The sequence below is a fragment of the Scyliorhinus canicula genome, chromosome 2 (assembly GCF_902713615.1).
Source record: "Scyliorhinus canicula chromosome 2, sScyCan1.1, whole genome shotgun sequence".
NCBI lineage: Eukaryota > Metazoa > Chordata > Chondrichthyes > Carcharhiniformes > Scyliorhinidae > Scyliorhinus > Scyliorhinus canicula.
In genome coordinates this window covers 271,842,967-271,866,561 of record NC_052147.1, presented here as the reverse complement: position 1 = coordinate 271,866,561, position 23,595 = coordinate 271,842,967, and the positions used below count along the sequence as shown (strand labels likewise).

The following is a 23,595-nucleotide window of genomic DNA, read 5'->3' as shown; positions in this document are numbered from 1 at the left end:
GTCATCAAGATAAGGAATGCTATCTTGCTGGATATTGAAACCCTTCACATTTGGGTCACCTGGTGTCAGCATCAAGCGAGTCAGCTCCAGCAACTTGAGAAGGTCACTTCCCAAGAGGTAAACTTGGTCATTCTGCAGTGACCTTTTTTTATTTACTTCTTTCATGGGATGTAGGCATCGCTGGCAAGGCCAACATTTGTTGACCATCCCGAACCTCTCTTGAACTGAGTGGCTTGCTGGATCATTTCCGAGGGCAGTTAAGACTCATCACATTCCAAATGACGGTAGCATAGTGGTTAGCACTGTGGCTTCACAGCACCAGGGTCCCAGGTTTGGTTCCCGGCTGGGTCGCTGTCTGTGCGGAGTCTGCACGTTCTCCCTGTGTCTGCGTGGGTTTCCTCCGGGTACTTCGCTTTCCTCCCACAGTCCAAACACGTGCAGGTTAGGTGGATTGGCCATGATAAATTGCCCTTAGTGACCAAAAAGGTGAGGAGGGGTTGTTGGGTTGTGGGGATGGGGTGGAAGTGAGGGCTTAAATGGGTCGGCGCAGACTCGACGGGATGAATGGCCTCCTTCTGCACTGTAGGGGCTTTTCACAGTAACTTCATTACTACTTGTGACAAGAAGCGATTTTTAATATTATGTTCTATGTTCTAAGGGTCTGGAGTCACATTTAAACCAGACCAGGTAAGGAAGGTAAGGCGAGGATGGCAGATTTCCTTCCCTGGAGAACGTTAAGTGAACCAGATGGGTTTTTACAACCAGATGGTTTCATGGTCACCATTGTTGAGACGAGCTTTATAATTTATTAATTGAATTTAAATTCCACCAGCGGCCTTGGTGGGAATGACCCTATTTGCTTGGCTCTCTGGATTACATGTCCAGCGGCATTACCACTACCACCTCCCCAAAAACCTGCCTGTATAGTTCATTAACTACTTGACTGAACCTGTTCAAACGTAAACCAACTTGCCATGTACAACAAGTGGAATCCTTCCATTCGATCACTCTAGATTTGAAACCAGATCCTGGGTGATGGCCAGTGCCTCATTCATTACAGCACACAGGCCTCCAAATGCTTAATAAATGTTGCATGGGATTCTCCATCGGCGGGATCCTCCACTCTGCTGGCAGCACACCCATGCCCCTGCGCTTCCTGGTGGCGTGGGGTAGCCTCAATGGGAAACCCCATTGGATGGCTGCGGGAACGGAGGATCCCGGCTGCTGGCGAGGGCGCGCCGTGCAGGAAAACTGGGCTGGCGGGAAAGAGAATCCTGCTCGTTCTATTTAGGACACATCATGCTATCCTGCTTAACAGCATCTCAGCATGAAAAGACTTCATTACTTTTGGTGGTTTGATCTCATTAACTGGATGTTGCTGACTCCTCGCACAGCACCGGAGGTTCCAGGCAATTACCCCTGTGTGAATCGCTTGCTTACAGATCTTTCCCCATTTGCGCTCCTGTCAAATGATACTTACAGTTCAGCTCGATCCTTATGAAGTCCTTAATTCCAAGATTCTCCAGGAACACACCTGACGCCGCACTTGTTTTGAAGAAAAATGAAATGTCCGCACTCAGTTCACCGTGGAACGTGGGGAAATGAAGGTACGAGGACTCGGTGTTAAATGATGCTGCATTCCAGTAATTATCTGTATGGGCACAAAAATATACACAGTCCTTTTCAAATTGGGGTTGTGCATGCTTTTTTGAGCCTGGAGATGACATAAAAAGTAGGCAGTGTGACATATCAGCTTAGAGTTGAGACACACGTAAGAAGGTTTCACGCTCCTATTCATTTGGATGGAGTCAGTAATGACAGTGGTAGGTTTGCTCCTTAACATGTGGGATAGGGAGACTCTTGAGAACTCATTATAACTCGGCTCATTGATAGACATTGTAGTGTTCTTTGTGTTCCTTGTTTCAGGATGGTTGGCATAGTGCTCACGAAGACCACGAAATAGCTTTTACTTATTCAAAGCTATGATTTTATTTACACTACTAAAACTGGAATTCAACACTTAGTCCTTAAGAATACAGAATTGATCAAAAACATCTAACTACACTCATCTACTGGTAATCTCACTACTGGTATAAACTATAATCTAATCTTATTCATACTATCTGCTGTTATGTCCTTCACCAGCTATCTCCTGCATACCCACCTCCCCTAAGGTCTGGCATCACTGACTTACATAGTTGTATTTGCAGCTCCCTCGGTGGTTACTCTCGACGTTACATTAACCCTTGTAATGCTGATAGTTTGGGTGCACGGTAGCACAGTGGGTAGCACAATTGTTTAACAGCTCCAGGGTCCAAGGTTCGATTCCTGGCTTGGGTCACTTTCTGTGCGGAGTCTGCATGTTCTCCCAGTGTCTGCGTAGGTCTCCTCTGGGTGCTCCGGTTTCCTCCCACAGTCCAAAGCTGTGCAGGTTAGGTGAATTGGCCATGCTAAATTGCCCTTAGTGTCCAAAAAGGTTAGGTGGGGTTACTGGGTTGCAGGGATAGGGCGGAGGTGTGGATTTGGGGAGGGTGCTCTTTCCAAGGGCTGGTGCAGATTCGATGGGCTGGATGGCCTCCTTCTAGAACATAAGAACATAAGAACTAGGAGCAGGAGTAGGCCATCTGGCCCCTCGAGCCTGCTCCGCCATTCAATTAGATCATGGCTGATCTTTTGTGGACTCAGCTACACTTTCCGACCCGAACACCATAACCCTTAATCCCTTTATACTTCAAAAAACTATCTATCTTTACCTTAAAAACATGTAATGAAGGAGCCTCAACTGCTTCACTGGGCAAGGAATTCCATAGATTCACAACCCTTTGGGTGAAGAAGTTCCTCCTAAACTCAGTCCTAAATCTACTTCCCCTTATTTTGAGGCTATGTTCTGCTGTCACCCGCCAGTGGAAACAACCTGCCCGCATCTATCCTATCTATTCCCTTCATAATTTTAAATGTTTCTATAAGATCCCCCCTCATCCTTCTAAATTCCAACGAGTACAGTCCCAGTCTACTCAACCTCTCCTCATAATCCAACCCCTTCAGCTCTGGGATTAACCTAGTGAATCTCCTCTGCACACCCTCCAGCGCCAGTACGTCCTTTCTCAAGTAAGGAGACCAAAACTGAACACAATACTCCAGGTGTGGCCGTACTAACACCTTATACAATTGCAACATAACCTCCCTAGTCTTAAACTCCATCCCTCTAGCAATGAAGGACAAAATTCCATTTGCCTTCTTAATCACCTGTTGCACTTGTAAACCAACCTTCTGTGACTCATGCACTAGCACACCCAGAAAGTAATTATCGAGTGCATCATGATTACAGGTGTCTGTAGCTCAAGTGCAAACTCCACACATACAGTCACCCAAGGCTGGAATTGAACCTGGGACCCTGGAGCTGTGAGGCAGCAGTGCTAACCACCATGCCACCATCCTTGGTTCTGCACTGTAAATTCTATGTAAATGTTATAATACCACAGACCTCTTCCCTGTGTGTTGGAATGTAGTGTGTTCAAGACCCATAGAGATCATGAGCACACAATCTTCCACGTAATGTCGCACTGCAAAGACATGAGCAATTTCCCAATTTGACTCAAATGGAAAACTCAACACCCTAATTTTAAGATATGAATTACCACTGTTGGCATCAGAATTTATCAGTCTATTCTCACCATTGGGAGATAGATCATCCCGGAGGAAAGTTCAATTGCAAATATTGTAATTGCTACTTCCTTGGCTTCTAAATGGATCTCTGTTCATGAAATTACTGAAGCAAAATGAAAAACAGGATAGTTTATAAAGGGAACATCACCAAGGGTTTTGACATTGTTCACAGAGGGTAATGAATGACTGTTGTTGATTCAATGATAATGATATCGTCCGGGGGGCCTCGGGTAATTAAGTGCAGCATAATATACACATTGGAGTGACTTTAAACTAATTGAGAGATACAGATGGTTTAATCATTGCAACTTGAAGACCAGTTGTTGATTGCAAACATGAGAAACAAGGGGTAATTGGATGCCGCAGCACAGAGATATTGGCCAGAATTCTTTGGCCGTTTGCTGGTGGCGGGGGTCTCTGGTTCCACTGGCAGTGCATCCTCACCCATGGGTTTTCCAGCAGCATAGGGTGGCTTCAATGGCAATTTCCATTGACAGTGGTGGGAGCAGAGAATCCCGCAGCCAGCAAACTGCCTGCCACCTCCCGCTACTGAGAAACACGTGGCTGGGAGGCCAGAGAATCCAGCCCATTATCGTGTGGGAGCTTGCTGTGCACTAACTGGATGCCACATTTCTTATATTACGACATTGGTTGTGAAAGGTGCGATATAAATGCAGGTCTGTTTTGCTTTTTTATTCTTTTATGGAAGGCAGGGCAGAAAATCGGAGCTGTAATATCATCGCCCTACTTCAAACACCTGCGACCTGTGCCTTCAATGGGTACAGCTGCTCTTTGCGAAAGAGAGGCACTCAATGACCTCCACAGTTAGCATAGCATAAATATTAATATCTTTGGCGATATGGTTGATGTGTTTGCAGGACATTCCTTGGTTTCGTGTTTACATAGACCAGAACGTTCTGGCTCCTCCCGCCGATGGGATTCTCCAGTCCCGCCAAAATCAACAGACTTGCCACTTCCGCCATAGGGAACCCGACCCAGCTGGGCTGGTACATCTCAGCCATACTGACATTAACCTTCTTGGATTAACACCCCTGCTAAAACAGCAATAAAAGGGCAGCACAGTAGCATAGTGGTTAGCACAGTTGCTTCACAGCTCCAAGGTCCCAGGTTCGATTCCTGGCTTGGGTCACTGACTGTGCGTAGTCTGCATAGAACATAGAACATAGAACAGTACAGCACAGAACAGGCCCTTCGGCCCTCAATGTTGTGCCGAGCCATGATCACCCCACTTAAACCCACGTAACCCGCAACCCAACAATCCCCCCATTAACCTTACACTACTGGCAATTTAGCATGGCCAATCCACCTAACCCGCACATCTTTGGACTGTGGGAGGAAACCGGAGCACCCGGAGGAAACCCACGCATACACGGGGAGGACGTGCAGACTCCACACAGACAGTGACCCAGCCGGGAATCGAACCTGGGACCCTGGAGCTGTGAAGCATTGATGCTAACCACCATGCTACCGTGAGGCCCCAGCATGTTCTCCCCGTTTCCGCGTGGGTTTCCTCCGGGTTCTCTGGTTTCCTCCCACAGACCAAAGACATGCAGGTTAGGTGGATTGGCCATGCACAATTGCCCATAGTGTCCAAAAGGTTAGGTGGGGTTATTGGGTTACAGGGATAGAGTGGAAGCGAGAGCTTAAGTGGATCGGTGCTGACTTGATGGGCTGAATGGCCTCCTTTAGCACTGTATGTTCTATGTTCTATTAGCCATCTGTTAGATGTTCCACCTGAAATTCTGTTGTTTTGAAGTCAATGGAACTGAACATTAAGACCGGAATTCTCCGGACGGTCGCTGGTGGCGGGATTCTTTGGCCTCACCAGCAACCCCCCTCCATGCCAGTGGGTTTCCCAGCGTCGTGGGATGGCTTCAATGGAATTTCCATCGACAGCGGTGGGGGCAGAGATTCCCGTGACCAGCGACTGGCTCGCCGTCTCCCGCTGCCGAGAAAGATGCAGCTGCGAGGGCGGGGAATCCAGCCCGAGGTGAAGAGTAAATGACCAGTCAATGTGGTAACATCCATTTTGTGCTACTGGCCAAGCTGGATTTCTACCTAATGAGGTTCCTCTCTGATTAGGGGTTATGGGGAGAAGGCAGGAGAATGGGGATGAGAAAATATCAGCCATGATTGAATGGTGGAGCAGACGCGATGGGCTGAGTGGCCTAATTCTGCTCCTATGTCTTATGGTCTTATGGTCTTATATCTCCTCCAGTAATAGAACATAGAAAAATACAGCACAGAACAGGCCCTTTGGCCGACGATGTTGTGCCGAACCTTTGTCCTAGATTAATCATAGATTATCATAGAATTTACTGTGCAGAAGGAGGCCATTCGACCCATCGAGTCTGCACCGGCTCTTTGTTTTCTAATATCGAGACAACAGAGAATTAACAATACAAAGCAAGGTCATTCATCCCAATGAATCCAGAGTCACAATTTTCGGGTGAGCAGGCCTTATTTTCCACACAAGAATTAATCTTAATCCCCTGCCTAACCTGTTTGAATCCCTTTATCCCCTTTCCTTAACCCCCTTTACCTGTTCTTAAACATTGACATGTTTCAGTCACTAGCTCCAGTATTGCAATCCATATCCTCATAACCCACTGTACAAAAAGTGCTTACCTGCTAATACAAAAGATTTGTAAAAGAAAAAAAAAATGTGGTTGGAAGCATCTGGGGTACATTTTTGACCTCATATACACGTCTCAGAACAGCTAAACGTACAACACACATTTCTGGCACCAAGCTCTATTTCTGGAGAATCCTTCCGTTGTCTACTTTGGGATCATTTGGGCCATCAAGTGTCTTCTGAATTATCGATGCATTTATGAACATGTCCTCTGGTCAGTGTTTATGGTAAATATTGCAATCCATCTTTTTTTTTTAGGTTTGCAATTTTCAAAGGATATTCGCCCAGATGGGGCTGGTTTAGCTCACAAGGCTAATCGCTGGCTTTTAAAGCAGACCAAGCAGGCCAGCAGCACGGTTCGATTCCCGTATCAGCCTCCCCGGACAGGCGCCGGAATGTGGCGACTAGGGGCTTTTCACAGTAACTTCATTGAAGCCTACTCGTGACAATAAGCGATTTTCATTTTCATTTTCATTCATTTCAGATGTTGCAATCGGTGTCGAAAAACTTTCCTCCTCAATAACCTAACCGCTGTGCCAAAGTTAGAAGATAATGTCCCAAAGTTTGAGCGTTACTCACTGTCTCCATTGCAACGGAGTGGCCCAAGTCTGTAAGCCGCCTTTGAATCTGTCCTGTTTGTGTCTCCAATTACAAGCTGGGTCAGAGGCAAGTGATCTTTGTACGAAAGGAAACCTGTATCATTCGCCCTGCCAACAATGAGGAACAGAAAACAAAGAGCAGTGTAAATCTCACTGACATTAAAAAGTACTCAGCATTTCTTTCAATCGGTCAACGTCCCAAAAGAACAGAAGAATTTTTCAATCGCGGGAAAGGTCATTAAACCCAAGTCTGCTTCTTTTTGAGAGATCAATCTCATTGTACAATTTCTCATTATACTGAGCAATTTCCTGTCGCCATTAGCATAGATTTGTTCAAGTTCTTGGCATGTCTGAAACAGTCAATAGATTATGGTTGAAGCACAGCCTCTATTGCTATGTCGGCAAATGTAACTGGCAATACTGCACACAGGAAGATCCCGCAAGTAACAAATTAATTTACCAACCATTTGCTTTTGGGTAGAGTTGGTTGAGGGAAGAGAATTTGTCAGGGAAAATGATATTCATAGGGTCGTGGCATGGGATCTTTCAAAGACGGGGCTTGAACTCAGAAACAAAGGTTATGTCCAGCTGAGCCAAGCTGATGTAATAAATGCAACAACTTGCATGTCTATAGCACCTATAACACAGTAAAACATTGGCAGACACTTCACAGGAGTGTTACAGACAAAATGCAAGTAATCACCTCTTGAACCACTTTCACTTTCTAACACAGCCAAACCATTGCGTACCTCAATGCCAAAAGCAATAAAAGAGAAATAAACAGTGAAACTATGAAGTGATGGTGAATGCGTAGTCAAGTTCGGATATTAGAAGCTCGCAGATAGTGGACAAACAACAAAGAATAAACAATAATACAGCACAGGAACAGGCCCTTCGGCCCTCCAAGCCTGTACCGGTCATGATATCAACTTTGGCCAAAACCCTCAGCACTTCTTTGTGACGTATCCCTCTACACCCATCCTATCCAGGTATTTGTCACGATGCCTTTTAAACGCTGTTAATATATCTGCTTCCACAACCTCCCCTGGCAATGCATTCCAGGCACTCACCACCCTCTGTGTAAAACACCTGTCCCGCACATTTCCTCTAAATTTTGTCCCGCAGACCTTAAACCAATGCCCCACGGTGACTGACCCCTCCACTCTGGGAAAGAGTACCTGCCCACCCACTCTATCCATGCCCCTCATAATTTTGTACACCTCTATCAGGTCGCCCCTCAACCTCCGTCATTCTATTGAAAACAGTCAGCAGGGTAGCATGGTGGTTAGCATAAATGCTTCACAGCTCCAGGGTCCCAGGTTCGATTCCCGGCTGGGTCACTGTCTGTGTGGAGTCTGCACGTCCTCCCCCTGTGTGCGTGGGTTTCCTCCGGGTGCTCCGGTTTCCTCCCAGAGTCCAAAGATGTGCGGGTTAGGTGGATTGGCCATGCTAAATTGCCCGTAGTGTCCTAATAAAAGTAAGGTTAAGGGGGGGGGGTTGTTGGGTTATGGGTATAGGGTGGATACGTGGGTTTGAGTAGGGTGATCATGGCTCGGCACAACATTGAGGGCCGAAGGGTCTGTTCTGTGCTGTAATGTTCTATGTTCTATTCAGCCTCTCTGCATAGCTAACACCCTCCAGACCAGGCAACATCCTGGTAAACCTCCTCTGCACCCTCTCCAAAGCCTCCACATCCTTCTGGTAGTGTGGCGACCAGAATTGTGCGCAATATTCCAAATGCGGCCAAACCAAAGTTCTATACAACTGCAGCATAACCTTCAGATGCCCTGTCCAATGAAAGCATTCCGTATGCTTTCTTGTTTACCTTGTCCACCTGTGTTGCCACTTTCAAAGATCTGTGGACCGGTACTCCCAGATCTCTCATACTTTCTATATTCCGAAGAGTTTTGCCATTTGTGATATATTTCCCCTCTATGTTGGGCAGCAGGAGAACAAGGGAGTAATATCCTGATAGACGTCAGGAAGAATGGATTAAGACGTTGCAAAGTGTCTTACTTTTATCACCGCAACTGTGTGGCGAGGACGAAGAATGTGTGGAGTAGCATCTTCGGGACTTAAGAGGAAGACATAGTGAGAAAGGATTGGAGAGAGAATGGACCCACACTCCCACCACCAGTATGGATAAAATAGAGAAAACGTGTGAATGGTTGAGATGGTGAAGGGGGCGGGGGGTGGTGGTGGGGAGGAGTGGGGAGGTTTATGGTGAAGAGAAGAAAGGCAACTTAGCAGATGATAAGTTTTTACCCTTGGCAAATAGGTCAATCACCAAAAGTCATAGATTCTGATTCATAGGCAAAAGGTTCTGGAGGGAAGATGAAGATAATTTCTCTTCACTCAGAGAGTTGTTAGATGTTTACCGGAAAATATGATGAAAACTGATTCCATAAGTAATTTTAAAAGGGAGTCGGAAAGATATTTGAGGATGAGAAACCTGCATGGTTAAGATCAAAAGGCAGGGAGGTGGGACAAAGCACGATGGCATTATCAAAGAGTTAGCACGGGCACAAAAGGCCAAATGGCCTTCCTCTCTGCTGTAAGTTTCTGTAATTCCATGATTCTATGCATCCTGCTAAAGACATCTTCAGCCGAATCTCCTCAGACAGTGGAGCAGTGTTTGGTTCCAGTTGGACTTGGGCTTGATGAAGAGTTGAGATTTGTTAAATATGTGTTTGGCATAAAATAAAACAAGCTTCTTGAAGGCAGCTTCAGTTTCCAGATCTAAGAGTTCCATCCGTGGATAGTGAAGTTTGAAAAGACACAAACAACAATAGATGAAGGTAAGGATAGAGTCGTGAAAGGGTTGAAGTGGTAGCTGTGGTTTAGGCTTGAAAATGAAATGAAGAAACTTGGGGAGGGGGGTGGTGGTGAAATTGGTCAATGGCAGCAAAATGTCACATTTCATATCCATATACACCAGACCGTGCTCTCTGAAAAAAGCTCCATTGTTTTTAATAGGAACCTTGGAGCAGGAGTAGACCATTTGGCCCATTGAGCCTGATCCACCATCCAATTAGATCATTGCTGATCATCTACCCCAATGCCACTTTCCTGCATTGTCCCCATATCCCCTGATGCCATTCTAAGCTTTGTGTTCTCACATAATGCATCCTTAACTTCAAAATAAATCAAAGAAGCGTCATTTCTGTTTCCTTCACATGGCATGGGCTGATCAATTTAACCAAGCTGAGAGAACATTAATCCAAACTAATAACAAGAGCACCTTGCATTTAGACAGCGACTTGAAAATGGTAAAATATTGGGACACTTCTTAAAGCCTCTCTTCGATCGATCTTTGGGTCACCCATCTTGGATCTCGCTGTGTAGCTCGCTGTCAAATTGTTTGATAGTGAGGTGCTCTTCGACTTTGTTTTCCACTCGTTCATGGGATGTGTACTTCACTGGCAAGGCAAACATTTGCTGCCCATCCCTAATTGACTATCTCAAGGGCACAGGATGATTTGAAAGTAAGGATGAGAATCTTAAAACTGAAATAATGTTGGACCTGGAACCAACGTCGGACTTTGAGCACAAGGGCGATGTGCAAATGGGATTTGTAAATTCAGCTAGCGGTAGCAAAGTGAGCTTAAGTTTGCAGCGTAAACAAGCTGGGAGCCCAACAAAGACACTTCAGAAAAAATAATCAATCTTCCAGATAACTAAAGACATAACAAGTATCTCCAGCATCTGCTATTATTACAGTACTGGTACAAATATACAGTGATTTGGCTCCAAGAATAACGTGTCGTACAGGAACAATGTAAATTTAATGGAAGCACTACTACTAAGGATAAATAACCTCTTTATCTAATCATTCCCTTAAGCAAAATGTTTAGAATATTGGCTGAATCAATCAGGACTTGAGCAGAGTTCCTATTAGCAGACTGGAAGCTGCATGTGATAGTCTGATTATTAAATCAGTTTATGAGTTGCTCAGATGGCAGAAGGGCCCAGGAGCTCATTAGCTCAACTGACATAAATCAAATGCGCTGTGCACTTTCCAACTCCTTGCATGAGATGAGGAAATCATGTCCTGTTAGTGTGCATTTTGCCTTAAACTCTTGAATCATTGAATTCAAATTGAAAAGGAAATTTGTGAAGTATAATCTTTTCGCATTTAATCTGTGTGAGACACATCTCAGGATTAATAGTCCCCCTTTGCTCAATTAACAGTTGAGGCAATGCAAATTCAGTTGTTGTGCCAGCCTTTTTCAAACTATAAGTGTCCGCATAAAACGCTGTCAGACTCATTTTGCCCTTTCATTGTGCCTTGAGATGACACCGAGTGAAAAACTGCAACTGAACTGGGGTGTGGAGTTATCAAACGGATGTAGCAACAACTGCTGATCAGTAGAGCGAGCTCACCCAAGAAGGTGGATTCAGATCACTGGGGCTTTCCACTGACAGTGGTATAGGGCAAGTTTTGGGAAGCACCTAAATTGTAAAAGATCTATTATGGATGAGGCCAATTAGAATTGAAAGGTAGTCGGTACAGACACCTCCAAATATTTTGTGCTCAGAACACATTGGTCAAGAAATTTGCTTCCAATGCAGGAAGTGTGAGTCGGGAAACCTGCCGCATCACTGCACCCATCTTGGCACAAACTTTCTCAAATGACTCAATCCTCATTCTGAGGGGATGGTTGAGGGATACAGTCGGGTCCCTACCCCCAGCAGCAGATCAGGGATGGCCGTTAGGTGCTAAGGCAGACTGTTTAAAAGTTTTGCCTTAGTTCTCGAGTAACTCACACCATTTTATTACATTTTAAGCCCTCACCCCTCGTCCCTCCAGCCACTCCCATGCCACCATCATGCCCTATGCCAACTTAATGCCAACATACCAAACTACCCTTTCTTACATCCTCTGTACGAACTCACCCAGTATTCACCATGGGCAGGCCTCAAGATCCAAAATTAAGTCAAGGTCTACTTATCTATTCAACATATTAAAAACATTCCCAATCATGAAAGCCCATTCAAAATATTTAAATTTCAAATGCCTAATCCCTTCTAAAAACAAATGATCCCATATTCATCAGAATACATCCCATCAGAAGATAACTAATCCTTTGAGTTGCCAATCAAATTGTGAATTTAGGATATTCCTGCTAATAATAATAATCTTCATTGTCACAAGTAGGCTTACATTAATACTGCAATGAAGTTACTGTGAGTAAGCCTCTAGTCGCCACATTCTGCATTTGTGGAAAGTAGCCAAATATTCATAAAGTCACAATGATAGCCCTTGGGGAAATATTAGCAAACAGCTATTGAAACTAGAACAGAGTTTATTTTTTCAACTCTTACTGCCTGAGGCAGTATTTAATTTTTAATGGGCTGGAGATTTAAATGACCTCACTTCAGAACAGTAAGAAATGGTAGTTGGAGTGGTGGGGAGGGTGGCTTCCACTCCCAGATCACATCTGCCATTTTTAAAGGTCCATGGAGTCTCCATGAAAATGTTGTTTTCAAATAATATTAAATGCGGAAGAAATTTGTATTGGTGTCAGGATTGGTATGATAAAGATGTCTCAAAGTATTGTAATAGCACAGGTCAAGGGCAAACCAGCAGGCAAGGGGTTAAACATATACCAAGGGAAAACATTCAAGCAAGAGGTTAAAGTCACCCACATTGGAAATGATTGAATCATCTCACAGAGCATTTGAATATGAAAAGGGAAACACAGGAGGCCCCAGTAAGTCCAAGGGTACCATTGTCCAACACATTCACACCTCTTCTAGAAGTTAAATATGTTAAGCCCAAACCCATGAGATTGTAAGGAAACATTGCACTCTTTAATCATTTTCCCATTACGGGGACCAGAAAACATGCATACTGATCACTTTGTATTGTTCCGAATGGCTTAGTGTCGTCAATACCTGCTTGTGACTCTGAAGAAATTTAAATATATATGCATGTAATTCTGAGGACAGGCAGAACTGACTTTTGCGAGGTACAGGATAGTCGCAGAATCTATCTCTCCTGTGCGCACACAATTTTTCCAGATTAAACTAAGTTTTACCAACACCACCCGGTCGAGAACAGACTTTTGAGGTTTTTCTTCCCCCAGCAATATAAATGCCGTGAGTACATAAAAAAAAGTATTCAAGGGATGAGGGCTTCGCCCTTAGGAAGGTGGTAGTGAGTTGCCTTCTTGAACCACTGAAGCCCATGTGGTGTAGGTACAGCTACAGTGCTGTTAGGAAGGGAGTTCCAGGATCTTGATCTCGGGACAGTAAAGGAACGGCGATATATTTCCACGTCAGGCTGGTGGGTAGCTTGGAGGAAAACTTCCAGGTGGTGGTATTTCCACGTCCCTGCTGCCCTGATCTTTTTAGGGGTTGAGAATATTTTTCAAATTGCGTCTTCCCTGCTCCGGGGAGGAAAGGCTCCAATTTTTTCAGACTTTTTCTACAATTACAAAGTCTAATTTCTGCTGTCACTTTTGTGATTCTTTGCGATATGGTTTCCACAATTCATTTTATACTCCATGCCCCTTGTGTATAAAACACAGAGTGCCACTTGGCTTTTTGAATATCTTTTACTCTACCTGCATCAGACGAGCAGAAAACTGATAAGCCAGTTAGCTGCTTCCTATGAATTTATCTGGGGCACGGATGTTTTAAAATAAAATCAGGATTTCATCTTGGCTGAAAACAGCGCAGTGTGGAACAGTCAAGGTAAGGGTAATTTTAATCTAACTGCGGCAGGAAACCCATGGGATTGAGTGGAAGGCCAGTTTTATACCTCGGTCATTATGACGCTTCATTGCTTTCAACGGAGAGTGAAATTGGATGGCTGGAAGACCAACGTTTCACCCAAAAGCCTTGTCCATCTCTCTACAGGTGGGTCTATAGAATTGTCGAAGTCCATGGCACAGGAGGCGACAAATTGAGCCCATTATGGCCGTGCTGGCTGAATAAAAGCTATCCAACCTAATCCCACTATTCAGCTCTTGGTCTGTAGCCCATCTGGCAACATCATTTCAAGTGTTTCTTTGAAAAATGAAATGAAATGAAAAAATGAAATGAAAATCGCTTATTGTCACAAGTAGGCTTCAAATGAAGTTACTGTGAAAAGCCCCTAGTCACCACATTCCGGCGCCTGTTCGGGGAGGCTGGTACGGGAATTGAACCATGCTACTGGCCTGCCTTGGTCTGCTTTAAAAGCCAGCAATTTAGCCCTGTGCTAAACCAGCCCCCATTTTGTTTCAAATATGATGAGCCTTTCTACTCCCACCATCCATTCAGGCAGTAAATTCCATGCCCCTCAGAACCGTCTGCGTGCAGAAAAATCTCCGCAACTCCACACTAATCCTTCTGCTGATCGTTTTAAATCCATGCCCCCCTAGTATTTTCTGTACCTCAACTAAACTCCCCCTAAACCTTCTCTGCTGCAAAGAGAACAATCTCAGCCTATCCAAACTTTCGTCAAATCTAAAACTCTCCAGTCCTGGCAACATCCTTGTAAATCCCCTCTGCAATCTCTGTGCTGCAATCACATCCTCCCTGTGGTGCAATGACCAGAACTGTAGGCAGCACTGTGAGTTTGGTTAAAATTGACCCCATGTCACTTGGCTCCGTGGTAGTGGCTCGCAATGCTCTTAAAACAGCTGCAGGTGACAAAAGTGCAACATGGATTTCAGCCTCCCATGGCACCCAAAGTTAATGGAATTGAATCTTTTGTTGAATGCCACTTTCATCCTGACATTTTCAAGAAAAAAAATGAAAACAACACACAACTAAAGCCAACAAGGCCAGATTTCATTTGGTAGCATTATTAGGAAACTACACCTGAAACTATACCAATTTGACAATGTTAATTTATGCCTAAATGTCTGGACTGTACATTGCTCCTTTGGAAGCCTGCATCGTTTCAACTCCCTTTTCATGCCCAGCTTCTCCTGGCAGAGTTTATAGAATCGTACAATTTACAGTGCAAAAGGAGGCCATTCAGCCCATCGAGTCTGAACCGGCTCTTGGAAAGAGCACCCAAGCCCATGCCTCCACCCTATCCCCGTAACCCCACCTAACTATTTTGGACACTAATGGCAATTTATCATGGCCAATCCACCTAACCAGCACATCTTTGGACTGTGGGATGTAAGAGGAGCACCCGGAGGAAACGCACGCAGGCACGGGGAGAACTTGCAGACAGTGACCAAAGCCGGGAATCGAACCTGGGACCCTGGGGCTGTGACGCAACTGTGCTAACCACTGTGCTACCATGCTTGAGGTGTACACTCCCCAGTGTCCTGTCTCCAACTGCAATATATCCAGCTAAAACTAAAACTTAACAGTTTTTGTACCTTACAAGTTACGTTACATTTGGAAAGCAACACCTGCATACCTCTGTTGGCCTATTTATTCTTCACGCTGCAGCCCTCTCTAGGCACAATAGAAACACAATTGGGGCTTAATTAACCCCCCACACATACATTGTCCAGTAGGAATCTAACTAGGGTTTACACTTCCAGGCACAAGAACATTTGAGGTTTCTATCAGATGAACCATGGCCTTATTAAAAGGCAGAGGGGGTTCCAGGGACGGAATGGCCTACTCCTGCTCCTTGTTCTTCTGTTCAAACATTCATTTTTCTATGATCTTACTATGAGCTTCCTCCTTTCTGAATATTGTTGAGCAGGCTCACCCACTCCAGGGATTATGGCAAGAAGGGTGGGGTTGGGGTCGGGGGGAGGGAAGGGTCTGCGGGAGGGGGTGGGTGATGTGGGGGTCAAGGGGGAGAGTGGCAGGGACGGAAATTACTGATGCAAGGCTTAAAGTGTCGGATTTGTTCAAGGCACCAGGCTGTGCGAAGCTTTTAGTTGTCATTTAACCAATGTAAATAACAAGGAACTGGACGTCCTGCCGCAAAGAATGAGGGTAGGAGGGTCAGGTTTTATGGGCCAGGGTTTAGAAAATGCCAAAGTATATCATGGAGTTCACGTGACCTACAACTGTTGATAGATTTTGGTTATGAGGAGCACAAGGGCCTACCATTCAGGTGCTATGCAATAGAGGCCTTAAACACTCTTAATCAAAACCAAATTTATTCTGCCAATTCAGTTAACATTTTTATAAATACACAAAGTACTTTTTATCAACGACAAACATAAATACCTCATACAGCTACAGTACTCTATATATAACCCTTAATAAATTTCCCCTTTAAGCTGTCCCAATTTAGTAACAAGATCCCATAAACCAGAAACCACGTTTCACAGGTGTAGCCCAGCACACAGAACTCAAGGCCTGGTATGACTACTTCTTGTTTTCTGTCCAAAACAGCAGGTTTGAATTCCTTCCAGAAAACAGTTACCACTTTTAAATCATCAAGTGATCTGGAGGAAGGGAAAATGCTGGAAAATCTCAGCAGGTCTGGCAGCATCTGTAGGGAGAGAAAACAGCTAACGTTTTGAGTCCAATGACTTTGTCAAAGCTAACAGACAGAGAATGTTGGGAATATTTATACTGTGGAGTGAAAATGAAAGATGAGTCATAGCCACAGAAACCCATGGAAACGGGGTGCTAATAGCGACCGAAACCAAGGGGAAAGAGTGCGAATGATAGTCCTCATAGAGAACAAAAGATGTGAAAGGTCAAACAGCAGAGAAACTAACATCAGAGGATGAACTGTAGTTGTGGGGGAAGGGGAAGGGGAAAGCAAAGGGGAGGAGTGGTTAGGAAAGGTGGATAAGATTGGGGGGGGATTAAATGTATATTAATTGTATAATGTATAATTTAAATGTATATTAACATGAATGTACATATTATTTTGGGCAGCACAGTAGCACATGTGGCTAGCACTGTGGCTTCACAGTTTCGATTCCCTGCTTGGTCACTGTCTGTGCAGAGTCTGCACGTTCTCCCTGTGTCTGCGTGCTCCGCTCTTCAAACACCCCGCTCTTCAAAAGCAAAGTGCCATGGGATCTTTTCCAAGAGCTTTTTGGGGCAGCACGGTAGCATGGTGGTTAGCATAAATGCTTCACAGCTCCAGGGTCCCAGGTTCGGTTCCCGGCTGGGTCACTGTCTGTGCGGAGTCTGCACGTCCTCCCCGTGTGTGCGTGGGTTTCCTCCGGGTGCTCCGGTTTCCTCCCACAGTCCAAAGATGTGCGGGTTAGGTGGATTGGCCATGCTAAATTGCCCGTAGTGTCCTAAAATGTAAGGTTGGGGGGGGGGGGGGACGGACGTTGTTGGGTTACGGGTATAGGGTGGATACGTGGGTTTGAGTAGGGTGATCATTGCTCGGCACAACATCGAGGGCCGAAGGGCCTGTTCTGTGCTGTACTGTTCTATGTTCTATGTTCTAAGTTGTGGGAGGGGACCCGGGTAGGCCTGGAACAAGGAATGTGGATCTGGAAGTGATCGAAGTGATTTGGAGACACCTTTCAACCTGCAGAGAGAGAGAGAGAGAGAGAAGACAAGACTTCTCTGTCTGAATCCAGCTTACAAATGTGAAAATGAAAGCAGAAAAACTCAGAGCCGCCCAATAGCTCTCAGTTCAAAAAGAGCCACAGCCCAGCTCCACCCACACAATGACATCACTGAAGCCATTTGATAAGACAAAACATTTCTTAAGGTTATACTCCCATGACACAAGCAATTGGAGGAATGCAGCAGGAGGCAATCAAGTGTAACTCAATGGAAGGAGATGGCATTGGTTATATGTGCTATTCCTATGACCTTCTGGACAGCTGTGCAATGTGGAATAAAGTTTAACAATCATTGTAAAGGTTGGGCAAGAGAAAATATGATCTCTTGAAGCTTCTAAGGATGCGCTGCAGTATTCTGCAAATACTTTCCTCACCACCTAGCCTCACAGTGTTCCAGATTTTCCATAATCTCCTTCCATCCTGCATCATCATCTTGTCACTTGAATGTTCTCTGACAGAAACACATCCATGGGTCGATTCAAGGAACATTTATCCTCATATTTTCAACAGGGATGGAACACAGGTTAGCTTGCATCATGGCAGTCCCTCTGATTAGCTGGAGCCCAACATTTAATTCCACAAATCAACCTTTCTCATCAACAATGTCTAACCCACAATCCTAATTATATGGGCTTTCATAAAACCGACACACTGTCTCTCTCAGTGACAGGTTAGTGTAGGTCACTACTTTGCTGCAGCTAATTCCCCATTTTACCCCAAATTTACCTCACAACCTAGCCCTTAATCTCAATCAGTGGCTGGAGGAAGCCCTTTCAATGCATGGTTAGGTGTTCTGAACTGTGAAGGAGAACTGCTGTGATCCATCTTACTTGTGTGGCAATGCGGTTAGGGACCAGTAATGTTCTGTTTGAAATCGCAGGTACTTACTAAGAGAAAAAAGCCATAGATTGAATGGTTTTAGCTGAATAAAATTACATTTATTACACAAAGTCAGAAAAGTTTAACTATTTGCAGTATATACCGTATGCTCTAACATTCAGGATTCCCATAGATAAATATAAACTATCAGGTTAGCTGCGGTCGAACACACCAAACTGCACAATAAACTGCAGATGTGACCAAGACAGATCCCATGGATTTCCCAACACTCCATGCAGATGTCAGTCTCCTTGTTGAGTTACACAATCTCACTGAAACTCTGTGTATCTCTCATGAGGGATTGTTAGTTTCCACTTCTGAAGATCTAGCCTCTGAATTCCCTCAAAAGACACTCTGTCTCAGATTGCCTTTATGACTGCACATCTCCCAATGATTCAATCTGTTTTCCAAGGAATGCCTTCCACAGAATTCAAAGTTACACTCCATGATCTAGTCACAGCTCTTCAGCAATTGCCAGCTTTACTGTGCTGACACTCTCCTGGCTCACTCTGAACTCCAGTTATAAATGGCCCTCAAGGCTACTTCTGAACCATAAGCCTTTGCAACATAGTGCCACTGATTTTCTGCCACCTTCTCTGCTCCCCAGGACTTCTCCCAGGCCTTTACTCTCTGGAGCCTGCCGAGAGCAGCACTTCTGCCTCCCTGTACATCCAATCACATGGTCTTATTCTTTTACGACTATCACAGGTCATGGGTGGTCGGGTTTCCTAGCCACCATCACTGTGCGGACACCCAGCTGAACTCATCACAGCCCCAGAGAACCTGGAAAGCTCTCCATATGTGTCACAGCTTTCAGGGCATGTTGGAATGCCTGATCCTCAGCTGCCACCCGCTAAACATCCTGGAAACACAATAAGTTCACATTGCTAAACACTTGCCGTGAACCTAACCTGCATTAGGACTTTGCTGCTATTGAAGAAATAGGAAAAAGACAAGAGTTTCCCTTTGCTCCTTCACAGTGTGGACCAAGAAGATTGTGTCTCTTCTGAATTTGTTCCCCTTCAAAAACTGCAGCTGCTGAATGAGATCCCCTATAAACAGATGTCCCTCCATCTCCCTTTTTCTACTCAGGAAGCAACTGTTGGTGATGATTCTCCTCTTGTCATTCACACCTCTTCCAGACCCATCTTGTGTTTCCTCACTTGGTCTGTTACCATTTCAAATTTAGCCCTGTACAACCATTTGATCTCTGCTGCATCCTTCCCTTTTGTTCCTTCATCACCTTCCCCTATTTTCTGCCTCTGTAGATGCTTAAAGCCTGCTAAAACTATCAAGTTTGCCAGTTCTGTTAAGAGGTCGACAACCCCAAATGATTACTCTGTTTCTGCCACATCAAATGCCGCCTTATTGTTTTATTTTGGGCATCTGTGATCTGATTGTTTTTTATTTAATAATCTTTATTGTCACAAGTATGCTTACAATAACACTGCAATGAAGTTACTGTGAAAAGTCCCCAGTCGCCACATTCTGGCGCCTGTTCGGGTACAAAGTGGGAGAATTCAGAACGTCCAAATTACCTAACAGCACTTCTTTTGGGACTTGTGGGAGGAAACCAGAGCACCCGGAGGAAACACATGTAGACGTGGCGAGAATGTGCTGACTGCGCACAGTGACCCAAGCCGGGAATCAAACCTGAGACCCTGGCGCGGTGAAGCAACAGTGCTAACCACTGTGCTGCCGTGCTGCCCACAAGCACATAATATCACATTTGAGGTACTAATCATTGCATTCCTTTTGTTCCAAACATGAGAAATTGAAAGATAGTGTAATTAGTGCAACACTGAAGAATAGGTTATAAATTAAAGTGAATTAATTCAATGTCGAATCAGGTAAAGGAAAAGTAAACAGAGGGAAAGATTAACAAAGAGAGAGAGAACGAGAAGGAAACAAAAGAAAATTTGAAATAAATTAAAATTTTACATTTTTGATTTTTAAAATCTCTAACATTAAAACCTTAAAGAATGAGAGTCCATTCCCCGAATTTTTGCTGTCAATGAACATAGAACATAGAACAGTACAGCACAGTACAGGCCCTTTGGCCCTCGATGTTGTGCCGAGCATTGTCCAAAACCAAGATCAAGCTATCCCACTCCCTGTCATTCTGGTGTGCTCCATGTGCCTATCCAATAACCGCTTGAAAGTTCCTAAAGTGTCCAACTCCACTATCACAGCAGGCAGTCCATTCCATACCCTAACCACTCTCTGAGTAAAGAACCTACCTAGGACATCTCTCCTATATTTCCCAACCTGAACCTTATAGTTATGCCCCCTTGTAACAGCTACATCCACCTGAGGAAATAGTCTCTGAACGTCCACTCTATCTATCCACCTCATGATCTTATAAACCTCTATTAAGTCGTTTCTCATCCTCTTCCGCTCCAAAGAGAAAAGCCCCAGGTCCGTCAACCGTTCCTCATAAGACCTATCCTGCAAACCAGGCAGCATCCTGGTAAATCTCCTTTGCACCCTTTCCAATGCTTCCACATACTTCCTATAGTGAGGTGACCAGAACTGCACAGAATACTCCAAATGTGATCTCACCAGGGTCATGTGCAGTTGCAGCATAACCCCGCTGCTCTTAAAATCAAGCCCCTTGTTAATAAACGCTAACACATTATAGGCCTTCTTCGCGGCTCTATCCACTTGAGTGGCAACCTTCAGAGATCTGTGGGCATGAACCCCAAGTTCTCTCTATTCCTCCACATTCCTCAGAACCCTGTCGCTGGCCCAATAATCCGCATTCAAATTTTTTCTACAAAAATGAATCACCTTGCACTTACCAGGGTTAAACTCCATCTGCCATTTTTCGGCCCAGCTCTGCATCCTATCAATGTTTCTTTGCAGCCAACAACAGCCCTCCACCTCATCCATTACTCCACCAATCTTGGTGTCATCAGCAAATTTACTGACCCACCCTTCAGCCCCCACCTCCAAGTCATTGATAAAAATCACAAAGAGCAGAGGATCCCGCACTGATCCCTGTGGTAAACCGCTGGTAACTGAACTGAAAAAAACTGAAAATCGCTTATTGTCACAAGTAGGCTTCAAACAAAGTTACTGTGAAAAGCCCCTAGTCGCCACATTCTGGCACCTATTCGGGGAGGCTGGTACGGGAATTGAACCATGCTGCTGGCCTGCCTTGGTCTGCTTTCAAAGCTAGCGGTTTAGCCCTGTGCTAAACCAGACTGATCTCCAGTCTGAAAAGGTTCCATCCACCACCACCCTCTGTCTTCTATGTGATAGCCAGTTACTTATCCAATTGGCCAAATTTCCCTCTATCCCACACCTCCTTATTTTCTTCATAAGTCGACCATGGGGGAACCTTATCAAACGCCTTACTAAAATCCATGTATACAACATCAACTGCTCTACCTTCATCTACACACTTAGTTACTTCCTCAAAGAATTCAATCAAATTTGTGAGGCAAGATTTCCCCTTCACGAATCCGTGTTGACTATCCCGGATAAAGCTGCATCTTAACAAATGGTCATAAATCCTATCCTTCAGGACCTTTTCCATTAACTTACCGACCACCGAAGTAAGACTAACCGGCCTATAATTACCAGGGTCATTCCTATTCCCTTTCTTGAACAGAGGAACAATTTTCTCCACTCTCCAGTCCTCTGGCACTAGCCCCGTGGACAGTGAGGACCCAAAGATCAAAGCCAAAGGCTCTGCAATCTCATCCCTTGCCTTCCAAAGAATCCTTGGATATATCCCATCTGGCCCAGGGGACTTGTCGACCCTAAGGTTTTTCAAAATTGCAAATACATCCTTCCTCAGAACATCTACCTCCTCCAGCCTACCCGCCTGTATCACACTCTCATACTCAAAAACATGGCCCCTCTCCTTGGTGAACACTGAAGAAAAGTATTCATTCAACGCCTCTCCTATTTCTTCTGACTCCATGCACAAATTCCCACACCTGTCCTTGACCGGCCTTAACCTCACCCTGGTCATTCTTTTATTTCTCACATAAGAGTAAAAAGCCTTGTGCTTTTCCTTGATCCGACCTGCCAAGGACTTCTCATGCCCCCTCCTAGCTCTCCTAAGCCCTTTTTTAATCTCATTCCTTGCGACCTTGTAACCCTCAAGCGACCCAACTGAACCATGTTTTCTCATCCTTACATACGCTTCCTTTTTCCTCTTGACAAGACATTCAACCTCTTTTGTGAACCACGGTTCCCTCACATGGCCATTTCCTCCCTGCCTGACAGTGACATACCTATCAAGGACACGCAGTATTTGTTCCTTGAACAAGCTCCACTTTTCATTTGTGCTTTTCCCTGACAATTTCTGTTCCCATCTTATGCTCCCTAACTCTTGCCTAATCGCATCATAATTACCCCTCCCCCAATTATAAACCTTGCGCTCCCGTAGGGCCCTATCCCTCTCCATTGCAATAGTGAAAGACACCGAATTGTGGTCACTATCTCTAAAGTGCTCTCCCACAAATAAATCTAACATTTGGCCCGGTTCATTACCCAGTACCAAATCCAATGTGGCCCGCCCTCTTGTCGGCCTATCCACATATTGTGTCAGGAAACCCTCCTGCACACACTGTACAAAAACTGCCCCATCTGAACTGTTCGACCTATAGAGGTTCCAATCAATATTTGGAAAGTTAAAGTCACCCATGACAACTACCCTGAGACCTCCACACCTTTCCATAATCTGTTTTGCAATTTCTTCCTCCACATCTGTATTACTATTTGGGGGCCAATAGAAAACTCCTAACAACGTGACCGCTCCTTTCCTATTTCTAACTACGGCCCATATTACCTCAGTCGACAGATCCCCTTCGAACAGCCTTTCTGCAGCCGTTAAACTATCCTTGATTAACAATGCTACTCCACCACCTCTTTTACCACGTTCCCTACTCTTACTGAAACATCTATACCCTGGAACTTCCAACAACCATTCCTCTCCCTGTTCTAACCATGTCTCCATAATGGCCATAACATCGCAGTCCCAAGTACCAATCCACGCTCCAAGTCCACCTACCTTTTTCTGGATGCTCCTCGCTTTGAAGTAGACACACTTCAACACAGTTTCTGTCTGCCGGTACACTCCTGCAACCTTGATACCCTCCTCAGTATCTCACTACTCTCAACACTGGCTTCTGGACTACAGCTCATTTTCCCATCCCCCTGACAAATTAGTTTAACACCCCCCCCCCGAAGAGCCGTAGCAAATTTCCCTCCCAGGATATTGGTGCCCCTCTGGTTCAGGTGCAAACCGTCCTGTCTGTACAGGTCCCACCTTCCCCAGAATGTGCTCCAATTATCCACGTAACTGAAACCCTCCCTCCTACACCATCCC

At 44.9% G+C, this 23,595-nt stretch overlaps 1 protein-coding gene across 1 annotated transcript in view; it reads right to left on the bottom strand.

Annotated features, from left to right (window-relative positions):
• Window positions 1-23,595, bottom strand: part of LOC119962140 (contactin-associated protein-like 5) — a 1,413,266-nt gene that overhangs the window by 316,289 nt on the left and 1,073,382 nt on the right. Inside the window, exons 15-16 of the mRNA XM_038790064.1 lie at window positions 6,902-7,029; window positions 1,481-1,651 (exon numbers count right to left, since the gene is read on the bottom strand). Coding sequence (XP_038645992.1) covers window positions 1,481-1,651; window positions 6,902-7,029 — 299 coding nt within the window. The remainder of the gene's footprint in view (window positions 1-1,480; window positions 1,652-6,901; window positions 7,030-23,595) is intronic.